This window comes from Haliotis asinina, chromosome 4 (genome assembly GCF_037392515.1).
Source record: "Haliotis asinina isolate JCU_RB_2024 chromosome 4, JCU_Hal_asi_v2, whole genome shotgun sequence".
In the NCBI taxonomy this organism is placed as follows: Eukaryota; Metazoa; Mollusca; class Gastropoda; order Lepetellida; family Haliotidae; genus Haliotis; species Haliotis asinina.
This window is the reverse complement of record NC_090283.1, coordinates 61,028,246-61,043,898: the sequence shown is the minus strand read 5'-3', so window position 1 is coordinate 61,043,898 and position 15,653 is coordinate 61,028,246. Positions and strand designations below refer to the sequence as shown.

The following is a 15,653-nucleotide window of genomic DNA, read 5'->3' as shown; positions in this document are numbered from 1 at the left end:
TTTGTATGATGATTGATTCGCTTTATCACTGTAGGACATATGGCCCGATTCAGATTAGTTTTAAGGCCTGGTCAAGTAATTTAAGAAATTGTCACTGTGAACAGTCAGAACAACCTGGTTAGAAGTGGCTTTCAGCAGCCCACGCTAGTTGTTAGGGGCGGCTAAAGAGAACCGGTTGTAAGAGATGTCATCGTAGCCCGATTGTATAGATCGGTGCTCATGATGTCAGTCACTGGACGGCCTGATTCAAATTCTATTGCTGATTCAAATTCTGCCGACGTACTATAAATGTATTACTGGGGGCGAAATTAAGGAACTAACACGTGGCTTTTTACGGAAACTGCGTGAGCGGCGAAATTTACCAGTGGGATAGGACACGCATACCCAATTCGAGAACACACTCTTTGAGTGGCATGTTTAGAAGTTGGTGAACTAAACCCTTCCCGAGAGCACCCGGTTTTTGCACTAAGACGTTCCTGAGCACACTTGGTTTCACCATGAAACCCTTCTCGTGTACATCTGGTTTCACTCCTAAATCCTTCCTAAGAACACTTGATGTCACCACTCCCTCAAAGAAAATCTGTGGTCATCACGCACAATTCTCCGAGAAGACCCGGTGCTACCACTAAATCATCTTTGTGTCTTCACTAAGTGTAATTTCAGGGATCTATTTTGATATTTTGCTAAACCTTTCCGCCTTTAACGTCTAGTAGACTGCTCGAGATAACCGAGATTGATTACACCAAGGCGTGGGTGTATTTAATTATCAGTGTTTAATTCTTCATGCATATGTGTTGTTTTGATAGCCGAGGGCTATGGCCTCATACTTTGTGAAAGATTGTTTGAGACTTCCCAGTGAACTCAGACAAATAAGCAATATTCGAGCTGCATCAAAGCTGACTGGGACTAAAGGATGGTCCGACATACCAGAGACATTTGGATACTAGCACTCACTCGTAATCAGGCGAGATCGGGGCGGTGGGGTAGTCCAGAGTTTAAAGTGTTTGCTCGTCACACCGAAGACCCGGGTTCGATTCCCCACATGGCTACAGTGTGTGAAGCCCTTTTCCTCCGCCGTGACATTGCTGGAATATAGCAAAAAGCGGCGTAAAACACAACTAGCTCACTCGTGATCAGGTGAGATGATTCCAGTCATTTTTCATGGAGGTGTGTCCTCTCAAAGACGTCTTATCGTACTATCAACGCCTTGATAACGGACCGTCAAAGCCACTGGTGGTAAAGATAGGCTTGGTCTTGGTGGCTGCTCCAGAGACTTGTCTCTGTTGTAAAAATAGTTTTTACATCGTGTTCGAATCCTGACCATGCATTTGGTAACACTTTTGTGTCTTTGTGCTGTAACAACTGTCTTCGCTGAATCTGACAAGTGTTACAGTGGGTATGGCTGTTTCCATACCTTCGGGTCTTTCACGGCACTGCCCCAGGCGCCTGGTGAGATCAAGACAGCCTTTCAATTGTACACCAAGCATGGTAAGTCTGTCATGCTTGCAACGGACAATTCACACTGGAAGAATTTGTTGAGTTCTGGGCATTTCAGTGCCAGTAAGGAGACGAAGTTTATCATTCATGGCTTCTCAAACACTGGTCATACTTCATGGGTGACGGAGATGAAGGATACTCTCCTACAGAAGGTGAGGCTTTACTGCAATCCAGCAGTGTTTGCCTTTAGCACAATCCAGCAGTGTTTTGCCTTTAGCACAATCCAGAAGTATGGGTTTTAGCATAATCCAGTAGTGCATGCATTTAGTACAATCCAGCAGTGTATGCCTTTAGCCCAGTCAAGTAGTCTATGATTTAAGTACAATCCAGCAGTGTATGCCTGTAGTAAAACCCAGTAGTGTATGAATTTAGTACAGGCCAGTTGTGTATGCCTTCAGCACAATTCAGCAGTATGGGATTTAGCACAATCCAGTAGGGTGTGCCTTTAGCATAACCCAGCAGTGTTTGCCTTTAGCATAATCCAACAGTGAATGCCTTTAGTACAATCCAGTAGTGTATGCATTTAGTACAATCCATCAGTGTTGCCTCCAGCACAATCCAACGGTATGTGTTTTAGCACAGTCCAGTAGTGCATGCATTTAGTACAATCCAGCAGTGTTTGCCTTTAGCACAATCCAATGGCATGTGTTTTAGTACAGGCCAGTTGTGTATGCCTTCAGCACAATTCAGCAGTATGGGATTTAGCACAATCCAGTAGGGTGTGCCTTTAGCATAACCCAGCAGTGTTTGCCTTTAGCATAATCCAACAGTGAATGCCTTTAGTACAATCCAGTAGTGTATGCATTTAGTACAATCCATCAGTGTTGCCTCCAGCACAATCCAACGGTATGTGTTTTAGCACAGTCCAGTAGTGCATGCATTTAGTACAATCCAGCAGTGTTTGCCTTTAGCACAATCCAATGGCATGTGTTTTAGCACAATCCAGTAGTGCATGCATTTAGTACAATCCAGTAGTGTTTGCCTTATAGCACAATCCAGTGGTGTGTGTTTTAGCACAATCCAGAAGTACACGCATTTAGTACAATCCAGCAGTGTATGCCTTGAGCCCAATCTAGAAGTGTATGATTTAAGTACAAACCAGCAGTGTATGTATTTAGTGCAATCCACAGTGCAATCGAGTAGTGTAATCCTGCAGTTTGAGCATTTTGCACAACAGTGCGTGTCTCTAGCACAGTGCAGAATGAGGCATTAACGAACAAACAATCTGCATCTAAGTTCCGTGTCTCCGTTTCCAGGGTGACTTCAACGTTTTTGTGGTCGATTGGGGCAACGGGGCCAAGTTCCCCTTCACCCAGGCGACCGCGAACACCTTCCTGGTGGCGGCTGAGGTGGGCAAGTTCCTCAAGTACTTGCAGTCATCCCTCCACCTGGACCTAAAGAAGGTCCATCTGATTGGTCACAGCCTCGGAGCGCAGATAAGTGGGAATGTTGGCGCCGCTGTCAGGGGCATCAGGAGAATTTCAGGTACGGTGACACCCGTGAAAATATCTATGGTCTACAAAAAGTCCATGCTTGTAAAAGGCGACCAGCAGGATTGGAGGTCACGTTCCGTTTAATAACACTGATGATCGCTGTATGTGTCCTTGCATTTTCGCAACCTGATTCTGTCTCCCGCAGACAGGCAGCAATACCAGTTTCTGACACCCGGTTTTGTTTTTCTTATTAGACGTCCGCCTTTAAATAGGCAAGGTGCGCGCTCGCGCATGCGCGCGTGTGTGTGTGTGCGTATGTGTGTTAATACCAATTTCGGACACCCGTTTTTTATATTAGATACCCGTCTTTAAATAGCCAAGGTGTGTGTGCGCGCGTGCGCGTGTGCGTGTGCGTGTGCGTGTGCGTGTGCGTGTTGTTATTGTCATGGTTTTCGGCTTTTAGTATGTGCGTACATGTTTGCAACAGTACGTGTGTCCGCCTGCGTGTGTGAGTGAGTGGTGGTGGGTGGATCTGGCGTGCGTGTAAGAAGTTGGAAGGGGGGATTTCTAATAGTTTGCAAAAGGATGTCATATTTCTAAACACCGTTCCAAATGTATTTTCACAGTTTTCAAGGTTCCACACATATGTTGACATTGAGGATTCTGTCAAAGGTTAAGGGGAACAATTCAGCACAGACTGATCATTGATACCCCACCATACAAATAAATGAGATCAGGTCTTGTCACAGAGAATCGTCTAAATACTTTCAGGTTTGGATCCAGCCGAACCGTATTTCATCGACTTCCCAGACTCCAACCGCCTTGACAAGAGTGATGCCAGCTTCGTTGACGTCATCCATTCCGATGCGGAGAAGTTCAGCGGCGTCGCAGGTACGGAATGAATATTTGAGGTGGTCCTAGATCTCCACTCATCATGCCTATTAAAATGAACAATGTACTCCTCATATGAGTACACAAACTAAAAGTGCACTTACACACCAGCCTTTTCCAACATAAAATCCAGTCTTTGTTGTCGAAGTGGTGGTTTAGATAACCAAATCGTTGACGCGTTCGCTCGTCAAGCCAAACACCCAGATTCGATTTCCCAGATGGGTACAAGGTGTGATGCCCACCGTGATATAGCGCCAGAATATTACTAAAAGCGGCGTTAAACCATACTCACTCATACACGTGATATCAGCTTCTCGACATGTTGCTTATTACACACGTTTGACATATGCAATCTGAAAAACACTCAGAATGAAACGACAACATTTTCTCTAAATAAGGGTTAAAAGTACATCTCAGGGTTTATCTCATAGTTAAAATGTTAGGTTAAATTGCTCTGGTCTGTTTTTTACAACATATATATTCAAGGTTTATATATATTCAACATTTATTCAAGGTTTATTGGCCGAGCGAACTTTCTGCTCAGTCTAGATTATAAAGCAATGTATTTACGTGTGATTACCTTTTCGGTCCTACACTTTGATCCGAAATTCGAAATAATGAGAGTCCGAGATATAGAGCTTTTTCATCACGACATAAAGGGGGATTACGCCTGTTTGTACAGCAGCTCGAGAAAGACAGAATTCGAGTTGGTCAGACATGCACTGACAGACAAAATATATTCCGCAAAAGTTCAACATTAGTTTAATACAGTGAACCACCGTTGTGTTGAACTTGGTCCTTGTGTATTTCTCTTTTAGTAAATATATTGCGAACTTCTGATAATTCGATATATTAACACATGTCCCTTCTTCTTCGGAACAGTCCTTGGGATACGCGGTTATGTGTTACCGAAGTCAGCGAACCCGACAACCCGATCCCGTTAGTAGTGTTTTAAGACAAAAACGTGTTGCTGAAGGTCAAATGAAGATCCTTACGGGTTTTCTTTCTACTGGGGTTATAGCGCCCAGTTATCACGCGGAAGACACGGGTTCAATTCCTGACATTGCACAATGTGTGAAGCCCATTTCCGGTGTCCGCCGCCGGGATATCTCTCGAATATTGCTAAGAACAGGGTAAATTTCAAGTTAATCATGACTGATTTCTATTGCTCTCCAGGGTTTGGTATGAAGAAGGCATGTGGGCACATCGACTTCTACCCCAACGGCGGTGAGGACCAGCCCGGATGTTCCGACAACCCACTCGGCAGTCTGCTCGGTGGCATTCTCGGAGGACATATTCATCGTAAGTTGAGTGCTGTTTGTAACTGAGCAAAAGACACTACTGCGTTCGGCACTTTTCGTCTCTTTCCGTACGTTTCCGGGAAAGAGTCACAACCATGTCTGTATTCAACAAAAAAGATCCGATTACGATTCTGACAAAGGCTAGCTATTTTAGCTATTTTAAATATGTGTTTGTTATAGCAATTACACTGAGATGCATGACATGATGGCCGCCTCAAAACCATAGACACACCAGTGAGTGATATTGTTAAGAACGACCCACTGTTTCTCTACTCCTCATATGAGTACACAAACTAAAAGTGCATTTACACACCAGCCTTTTCCAACATGAAATCCAGTCTTTGTTGTCGAAGAGGTGGTTTAGATAACCAAATCGTTGATGCGTTCGCTCGTCAAGCCAAACACCCAGATTCGATTTCCCAGATGGGTACAAGGTGTGATGCCCACCGTGATATAGTGTTAGAATATTACTAAAAGCGGCGTAAAACCATACTCACTCATGCACGTGATAGTCGAGAATCTTTTCATGTACTAAATCATATTCCCCACGTATCGTGGTTTACCCCCACAGAAGCTACAGATACGGTGTCATGCAGTCACGGGCGATCTCACAGATACTTCACAGAGAGCATCAAGTCCGCCTCGTGCAAGTTCACAGGACACACCTGCAGAGACTGGGCTACATACGAGACAGGAACCTGTCATGGCTGCCCCTCCGGCGGATGTCCACAGATGGGATACAATGCTGATCAAACCTCGGCCAGGGGATCATTCTACCTGAGTACCGGGCAAACCAGTCCATTCTGTGGTAGGTGTAGGATAGAACTTTAATTCAATGGTACGCGTTGTTCAGACTAGTCCATTCTGTGGTAGGTGTAGGACAGAACTTTAATTCAATGGTACGCGTTGTTCAGACCAGTCCATTCTGTGGGATGTGTTGTTCAGACCAGTCCATTCTGTTTCATTTTACCCGTTCTGTCTGTGGTGCATATTGTTAAAACCAATCTATTTTGCAATATGTACAATTTCCACTTCTGTCCGTACCCACCCCCATTTTTAAATTTTAACAACGAAGAAAGATTTCTTTGAATGCCATTTATAGAAGGCGGATATGTCTTTCAGTGTGATGTTCAGATAGAAATAAAGATGTTTAAACTCATCCTTTTCAGAAGAGGATTATATATTCAGGTGGTATTATTTTACTGGAATAAAATTTAAGGGTGATACGGGCTGAAGTCTTTCCGTCAGTGCAGTGATTCTGGGATAATCGAGACTGCCACGCAAACCAACAAATTATAGCAATTGCAATTACCCAAAGGATCCAAAAATGAAGTTTATTCACGATATCAATGCATAAGCGCGAAACCCCATGACATTTCATGGAAAACGACTGTGGCAACGTATTTTCTTGTTAAAACCATAAATGTTTTGCAAAGTATAATTATAATAATGTGTATTTGTAATACAGCTATAGTAAACTGCATTTTTTACCTGTTTACATGAGTTACAAATATTTTTCCAGGGCATGAGTTTTTCGTCGAGATTGACCTTGCCTCTGTTGACGAGAACGCTTACGGTCGTCTATACGTGACCCTAACAGGGTCAAAGGGTACAAGTGCAGAGGTCGAGTTTTCGAGGTAAGATTTTGTTGGAGGCTAGATATTTTTCATTTTAACAATATGCAGCTTTGATACCAACACGAGAAATGGGTTTCACATCCGTTAAAAGAATTTTAAGGTTTTTTATTTGTTTGTTGTTTTTTTTTGCTTGAAATGTACGTGAAGTACACACTGCTTTAGATGTTGATTAACGCCGCAATATACGCCACGTAGATTATGGATATCAATGAACGCTTCTTGGTCGAAGGCAGTCGTTTAATTTGGCAAGTGTGAAAATGGGTTTCACACATGTGGCTAATCGAAACCAGGACGTAGGCACGCTGAGCGAACACTCTAACACCACACCGACGGTAGTAACACATGCTGTCAGCTTTATCCATGCTGTGTAACTAACTTCAGTGCAGGTTTCAATGAAGCATGAACACGTGTGTCCGTCAGTTTGAAATCCTGTTGTTTCAGGGATAACCGCCATTACCACAAATCTGACCACGAGAAGCACATGATCGCCGTTGCGAAGGATGTAGGATCTGTGTCAAGGGTCAAGGTCAAATTCGACAAAGGAAAAGGACTTTCCTCCTCAGGGACCGACAGCGAAGTCATCGTCAGCCGAGTCCTTGTCAGGGACGCAAACACATCTCAGCAGTAAGTCAATGTGCTAGCAGCAAAATCGCTTTTGCTTCACCGGCAGCAAAATCGCTTTTGCTTCACCGGTAAGTCAAGATGCAATGCCAAGATGCAACATTGTATGCCTCGCTAGTAAGTGTCAAGGTGTTAGCTGCAAAATCGCTTTAGTTTCACCAGTAATTCATGATGCAATGCCAACATGCAGCATCGTATGTCTCACTAGTAAGTCAATGTGTTAGTTGTTATATGCTTTGGTTTCACAAGTAAGTCGAGATGCAATGATAACATGCAACATCGTGTGCCTCAGTAAGTCAATGTGTTAGCTACAACATCATACGTCAAAATTCAATGGCTAGGCGCAGCATCGTGCACGTCTCACCAGTACGTCAAGGCGTTGTGGCTAGTTGCAACGCCGCATATGTCTCACTAGTAAGTCAAGGTGTAAGCTGCAACATCGTGTGCGTCTCACCTATAATTCAAGACGTCATGGCTAGCGGCAACATCGTGGTACGTCTCACCTGTAAGTCAAGATGCCATGGCTAGCGGCAACATTGTATACGTCTCACCTGTTAGTAAAAGTGCCAGTTGCAATATCGTGTATGTCTCACTAGTAAGTCAAGGTGTTGTGTCTTCACACCTGTGAGATAATATCGAGTCTGTTTTAAGATTGCACTTTGCAAAGTTTTACATAATTAAAGATATATCTCACCGAACGTGAATGCTTTCGGTGGATACTAAAAAGATATTAACTGATTTCGAGCAGAACTTCAGATCGTGTGATTTACACGTCCTTGATTACAGATTCTAAAATGTATTGGTGTAGCTCACACACAGGGGGTCAAGGTCAGCACACACGTGGTCGCAACAATGTTCACCGTGCGCAACAGTACGCCACAACACGCTCAGCGGTCTTTAAAATCAAAGCGACGGTGTGCTTACTATTGCATAATAGTGTCATTAAACTCAGTTTATAATCCCCTGTGGCTATGGTAACCGGGCACCATTAATCAAACATATGCCCTGCGGTTAAATTCAAAGCTGAGTACTGATCCATTTGAGACAACTGACAGAGATAAAACTCGCCTTTCAAGTACACACCCCAACAGGAAAATATCCGAAAACTCTAAAACAGTTTACTCTAGTTTGGAAAGTCCACGTTTCTTTACAAATTATGCAATAATCTTGGCTCTTTCTGACCGAAAAAAGAAAATAATCTTAAAATCATTTCACAGACGAAATAAGTATCCAGTTAAATGATCAAATTGTGTTCCGTGTTCCGAATCCTTGCCACTGTAAGGTTTTGTAGATTCCCGCTAGAATGGTTCATTACTTCCTGTGCGGAGCCGCATTTCAATTATTTCCCCCTTTCCGTGATAGAACTGGGTTAATGCTACCCATGTAAACATCGTTAGCAGCACAGTTACTGAGATAATCTCTCGATCCAATTCACCCACTTCCTCTGCTTATGCTTCAGTGCGGGTATAATGAACAGATCACCCGTCTGGAGATTTGCATGGTCCGTGAGATCACCTTGGGTGACACCAAACGTTATAATGCCTGTTACCCCGCCTAACGATCTCCTCGGGGGTTTGGAGTCGGTTTACGATGTATGAGTGGAATATGTTTAAACTTTGGCTTATTATTTCGGTGTGTTAGCTCTATAGCACAGAATTCTTAAAATATTATAGTGATTGTGGGCATGGTCTTACGCTGCGTTTAGCACACCAGAAATAGGCTTCACGTATTGTATCCGTGTGGGGAACCGAACCCGGACCTTTGGAGTGAGGAGCGGACGCAATAACCGCTCTGCTACCCCATATACATGTACGCACAATCAGATACATCCTCAGACACACGCACGGGTAAATGTTAAAGGAAAACACGCATATGCTCGCTGTTGCCACCCTAGTCAGTCCCAATTTTAACTGTCCAGCCGCGGGTCAACACATGGTAACTACACACTGTGTATCGACTTTTATGGTCGATGATGAAATAATTCAGATTTTCGTTTTCCAGGGTGAAGTTCTGTGCCCATAACGCTCATATAGAGGACGACAAATCCGTAACCCTGACGTCACACAGTGGGTGCTGACGTCACAAAGTGGGTGCTGACGACACGTCAACGTTGTACTGGCTCATATTTAACGTTTAACTGTGGTCAATACAATATTCTCAAGACTTGGTTTGTAAGTGTCTTGGTTATAGTCCAGGGTCTCGATTTTCGAAGCGCTCTTAGCGCTAAGATAGCTGTAAGTGCCATTCGTTAACATTAACTTACGACTATCTTAGCACTAAGAGAGCTTCGAAAATCTAGGCCCAAAGTGCGTTTTTTGTTATACAACGTAAACATTTCAGTTTATCCCCCTAAGTAATCCCCCTATCTTTCAGCCCCCCCTAAGTAACTGAAGAAATTACAGCAAATTTGAAGGAATTGCATCTCAGATGTAAACAAACGCAGCCCACTCGCGAAACAATTACAGCGATATCGGTAGTTTAGCGGTAATAACAGAAACACATCGGCCCTATCGGAAGCAATGTCGGTAATACTGGAAACACTCTCGGCCATTTTCGGAGATTTTTCGGTCGCGAGCGGAAACTCACGCAGCAAAACATGGCGTCGTTGGAAGAAACACCCGTCTCGGTGAGTTGTGTTTTTAGTTCCTACTATTACATTTATATACTTATCCATCTTTGACCACCCGTGTTGAATGCGTTTAGGTATGAGGTGTTGTCGGGGCAATAGCTTATGTTTTTAGGAAAAGACAGTCACTCTAGAAGAGTGTCACAAGTCATGCCACTGGAGGTTGTTTACATCTGAACATCGAAGTCGTGCCGATGATTACGAACGTGCGCTAGATATAACATCATTTTTTTTGTAAAATGTGTTTAAATTTGTCAATTGCACTTCATAGAAAGAAAAATTATGGCTCATAAACTTCTTCAAGGCGCACGTTCATGAGAATTCGTAATCATCGGCACGACTTCGATGTTCAGGTGTAAACAATCTCCAGGGGCATGACTTGTGACACTGTTCTGCAGTGACAATCTTTTCCTAAAAACATAAGCTATTGTCCCGACAACACCTCATACCTAAACGCATTCAACACGGGTGGTCAAAGATGGATAAGTATAAAAATGTAATAGTAGGAACTAAAAATACAACTCACCGAGACGGGTGTTTCTTCCAACGACGCCATGTTTTGCTGCGTGAGTTTCCGCTCGCGACCGAAAAATCTCCGAAGATGGCCGAGCGTGTTTCCAGTTTTACCGACATTGCTTCCAATAGGGCCGATGTGTTTCTGTTATAACCGCTAAACTACCGATATCGCTGTAATTGTTTCGCGAGTGGGCTGCGTTTGTTTACATTTGAGATGCAATTCCTTCAAATTTGCTGTAATTCCTTCAATTACTTAGGGGGGCCTGTCTTTACATGGACGGAGAAAAAGTAAGGTAAGAATATCCCCTTTACCCGTGAACATCCGGGCTAGAATTGGTCCTAAGCAACCCACGAAGCTAACTAGCAAGTAGCAACTAAAGGGATCGGGTGGTCAGGCTCGTTGACTTGGTTGACACTGGTCATCGTATCCCAACTGCATAGGTAGACATTCATGCTGTTGATCACTTGATTATCTGATCCAGAATTATTTACGACTGTTGCGATTAATCGATTATTTACAGACGGCCGTCATATAGCCTGAATATTGCTGAGTGCGGCATAAACTAAACTTTTATGTTAAGCATCCTCGCCAGATCTAATTCTGTTCTCTGGTCTGCCTTTCACAAGTAGAGTTCCGGGAAGGGGCATCGAGTGGGTGCGTGAGTGAGTTTACGTCAGCGAAGACTGTTTTGAATCACCACTTTAATTTTAAGTCTATTCGAGTTTGTTTGTTTGGTTCTTTTGCATATATTCCCTTCGTATATATAGGTAAGAACTACCAAATATGTGGTATGACATGATAACCACTGCACTATGTTGTCCTTGACTCCTGTCGAGTCTTTCAACAGAGTCTCCTTCAGGTAAAATCCAGTTTCAAAGGTTTGAACCTGAGGGCGGGTTTTAAAACCTCGGGTTTCATGATCTTATTAACCACAGGTAACACAAGCTCAATTACGTGCGTGTAAATGATCTGTGTCACAACAGTGGCAATAAAAATGCATACACTGACTCAGCGTTTACGTAAGTCGAACGCTATGCCATTACTTCCATTTGAAAAAGCCCAGTCTTCAACCGCTAAACGTCATTGTGTGATGGCCATCCAAGCATTCTCCGGCTGACAAAGGCAACGTTGTTGCACACATATGTGACCTACGTTCATGAAGACAGACACACGGTTGCAGTGTGTCGTTCATACCCAGTAACAAGCAACCCGTGTATTTGTGAAGTGATGAATAACGAGCTTTATATCAAGTGGATTCATTACATGTATAATATGCATCCCGTTATAACAATATGCCATATTACAAATGACTTCTAAATGACAAAGAACAACGATGAAACTATATATTCATGCAATATACATGCAAAATAATATTTGAATATGATAGTAGAAATATACACCTGGGACATACATGTGCACACAACACGCCAACAATTTGCGTAAGGTATTGGTTTCTATTTAAATTGACATGTGCAGTTTCTAGATCGTCTGAAATGTCAAGTTTAAAGGGGTACTCCTCTCCACCACACTCTCGTACCCATGTCATATTTACCCTGAGACGGTTGTTTTAGTTTGGGTGAGTGAGTTTAATTTTACGCCGCTTTTAGCAATATTTCAGCGATAACACGACGAAGGACACCAGAAATGGGCTTCACTTGCTGTTCCTTACTGAGAAATCGAACTCTGATCACTGGTGTGATGAGCTGACGCGCTTTTAGAATTAAACAGGTTCTCAGTAAAAATCATGGTGGCGATTAAGTGTATCAAAACTTCAGATTGACAAACGTTTGAAGAGCTAGCCCGAGGCGAGTGTCCCTTTAACGTCCGAGGGACTGATAATGACTGATAATGCCTAACATGGTGTAATACAAGATATCTCTCGCTTGAGGAACAGTATCATTTACAAATACCCGTTGTAACACAACGAAGTGGGGACATTCCACGTGGAACGAGTTGGTTGGTTTAAAGGGAGAGATAGTTCACGGTCGGTCGCCCTTGTTTTGTCTACAGTTTCAGGTATCGTTCACATATTTGAAACCCTGATAGTATCCCTGTCTACTTAGAATTTACCTTAACTGGTATTTTGGTATAAAAAGAGTACCGAAATTAACAAGGAAGTATGACATTATTGTTGAAAGGACTTGAATAAAATATGGGTGTCATCGATTTCCACTAGCCGAATCCGCCTTTAACGCTACATATGTTGATATCTTCGAGAGCAACTAAATTTCGCAGTAGACAATTGTCATGACATATTACCTGGGAACAGACATTGGGTGGTACTGTGAAAGTGGCGTGGTAACAATCAGTTCGCCAACTCCCCAACGCCTATTCACAAGAAAACATCATTTACAAAACATAGTGGCGTAAAGCCCACCTCTTATGAAGCAGTAATGGCCGATCTACCTTAAACTCGGAGTTGAGCATATACACTATGGCGAGGGAATGAGTTGGTTTGAAAATATCCAAGAAAATTCCAGTTATATATACGGGACAAAAATAGTTAGGGATATATGTAAATTCTAAAATCATTAATAGTGACATATTTATTTAGTTATTCAATGACACAATGATACGATATTAATCATAAACAAACCAATATCACTGATTTATTTTGTCCAGTATATATGTCATGCTATGTCCACTTAATTTAGAGGAATGTCGCCGTGAAGACGCAGTTGTAGACGTTCACGGAACCGACCGACACAGGTGTGGTGTTGACGTATCAACGAAACATCATCTGCAAAACCAAGCAGTGCAAAACGATACCGTCCACTGGACCATTTCATTCGATAACCAGATCTGGAAGCTTTCGTAGTGCATGAACGAGCTACAGTCTCCATATGAAATCCTCGCGAATGACAAAACACACCACTTTCCTAAATGCTACTTCCAGATCGTGAGATCCTTCAAACTTCAAACGTGGTAGTTTATATGACAGTCATTATCTCTGATAGAGTGTGGTTTTCTTGTAACAGTGAACAGTTAATGACGGATACGACAAGATCGGTTCGACAAAGTCGGATACGACAAAAGCAACTTGTACCCAACAGTCAATGCGAAATATATCCGACTGAATTACTTGTTCCTGGAATCGTTTTATACAGGTCTGACTACCTCCATCCAGAATATTTTCCCAGGTTAGCTAGAGGAACACAACTGTTTCTCAGTTCCACTTTCGTATCTCGAAACAATGATTCATCTGCCGAATATCACTTTCGAAATGTTTGTCTCGAAATTGATCATCATTATACAGCTTTTCGTTAACTCCCTTTATCTCGAAAAACAGACACTCCTGGGACGGCACGTCGATATATCCGTAATTAACTATTCTTCTAAAATACTATTGCTAAGTGAAATCTCATTCCAGATAGTAGACAACGGGTGCTTGTGGGTAAGATGCTTGTTGGGTAGGGTACACGACCTGCTGTGGGTAGTAAGAAGCCTCTGGTGGGGGTGGAGCTTTGGACTTCGGCTTCGGGGGAGTCAAGAGACGCGCAGCGATTCCGTAACAGAAGCATGTAACCAGTATTAGCACGAACCCAACCCAAGCAGCGATATAGGACTCTTTAAATGCCATTTTGGTACTGTTCTGCAACTCGGTGGGCCACGATTGGTAATACTGTTGCCTGTCTGTTAACTTGTCCCTGACGTTTTCTCTTTCCACATGGACGGACCCGTGGAACAGTGCCAGACCCAGGGCGATTAGGAACGCCGCGATGAACGTGAGCATCGCTGCTACCCAGGCTTTGGAGTACATCCTCCCGACGCATAGGCACAAACCAATGATGTAGGCAATGACTAATGTCAGCTCACCAACTAGGAACATCACCATGAACGCCGTGAACAGTCCTTGCATCATCCGGTAGTCTCCAGAAGCGCCATCTGGGTTGTCGGCAAACAATGCCGAGAAGCAGTTCTTGTCCAAGACACCGTTTGCCGAGTCGAGGAACGCTGTGTCGTTACCAGGGTAACACTCCCTGAACATACCTCTCTGTCGGGAATGGTAGTAACGTGCTTTGATTCCTTCCTTTGAGGCGACTTGTGTCGCCGTAGATAGTTGAGATCTGTCAACAGTGAATACAAGCCATCTGTCTGTTCCTATGGCGGCAGCCGTTATCACTATAGCAAAAACGCCGAAGATGTTGGCCACAGTGAGACATGCCTCCACCTTATTGCATCCACGGTTGTTCATGATGCTGCCGTTGATGGTACACACGTAGGGGATGTTGACGCACACGGATTTCCTCTTGTAATGTTTCACAACAACTCGTGTAAGCTGTACCACCCGTATGTCGTGACAGTTTTTCCACCGAAACTTTGTATCCCTGTCCCAGGGCTTACACGTTGAAACCTCCCACTACTTAGGTTTGTACAGGCCTCTCTCGTCCCACACAGTAGCTAGTCAACATAGTTGTGATAGTTCATGCGAGAACTACGTCTTTCTCCACCACTGACTACAGCGCGTCGGGTGTGGACGACAGTCAAGCCGTGGTCTACCTTCAAACTATTGCCCTCCTATTCACCTCCATTGTGATATCATATATCGACATTATCCCAGAGGGAGAATCTCAAAACTGTTACGACAATAGAAATGTAGAGGCTGCGGAGGTGTCTACTAACTGTGCTGTTATTCAACCATGCATTAACATAAAAAGAAAAGAAGGTAGACACAACCTTGTCGCAGTCCTCGTCTCGCGATCGATCGATTGACTGGTTGTAATGGCGACGGTTGAGTTATGACGCGGTCCCTCAAAGGTATGCTACCTGCTTGTCACGCATAGCTGCATCCACAGCTCGGGACACTGGCGGGGCAACCAGATAAGATGATGGCGGACAATAGGGTCTACTCCCAGTAGGCTAGCGGAACTGATTTGAATTCGGTTCAAACTGTGACGAACAGCTTCCCCAGGAGTCAGCGTACTTGTGTAAAATCATATTTTCCCTTGAGAGTTCAGATCACTTGCAGATAATACTACACACCACATTACTTGGATAAGTTGTTCTGTACATGGATAAGTTGTTCTGTACATGGATAAGTTGTTCTGTTGTGTGCTTACGCTGTTGTGAATCAACATTACCTTTCAGTGAGTGAGTGAGTGAGTGAGTGAGTGAGTGAGTGACTGAGTG

The 15,653-nt window shown here is 43.4% G+C and overlaps 2 protein-coding genes across 2 annotated transcripts; one reads left to right on the top strand and one right to left on the bottom strand.

Annotated features, from left to right (window-relative positions):
- The first annotated feature begins 1,209 nt into the window (after window positions 1-1,209).
- Window positions 1,210-9,546, top strand: LOC137282636 (pancreatic lipase-related protein 2-like). The gene is made up of 8 exons (XM_067814421.1): window positions 1,210-1,649; window positions 2,754-2,982; window positions 3,702-3,821; window positions 4,998-5,123; window positions 5,694-5,930; window positions 6,645-6,759; window positions 7,201-7,383; window positions 9,382-9,546. Exons 1-8 carry the CDS (start codon window positions 1,323-1,325, stop codon window positions 9,455-9,457), a joined length of 1,413 nt encoding a protein of 470 aa, XP_067670522.1. The 5' UTR covers window positions 1,210-1,322; the 3' UTR covers window positions 9,458-9,546.
- A 2,193-nt stretch (window positions 9,547-11,739) lies between these two features.
- Window positions 11,740-15,035, bottom strand: LOC137281756 (uncharacterized). Its single transcript, XM_067813356.1, has one exon. It carries the CDS (start codon window positions 14,716-14,718, stop codon window positions 13,885-13,887), a length of 834 nt encoding a protein of 277 aa, XP_067669457.1. The 5' UTR covers window positions 14,719-15,035; the 3' UTR covers window positions 11,740-13,884.
- Between the last annotated feature and the right edge of the window lie 618 nt (window positions 15,036-15,653).

Excerpts from the sequence above, each read along its gene's own strand:
- LOC137281756 (XM_067813356.1), bottom strand. The coding sequence starts at position 14,718 with ATGAACAACCGTGGATGCAATAAGGTGGAGGCATGTCTCACTGTGGCC.
- LOC137282636 (XM_067814421.1), top strand. The coding sequence starts at position 1,323 with ATGCATTTGGTAACACTTTTGTGTCTTTGTGCTGTAACAACTGTCTTC. Across the intron at positions 2,983-3,701 it reads GGGCATCAGGAGAATTTCAG|GTTTGGATCCAGCCGAACCG; the intron begins GTACGGTGACAC and ends AAATACTTTCAG. Across the intron at positions 5,931-6,644 it reads GCAAACCAGTCCATTCTGTG|GGCATGAGTTTTTCGTCGAG; the intron begins GTAGGTGTAGGA and ends ATATTTTTCCAG.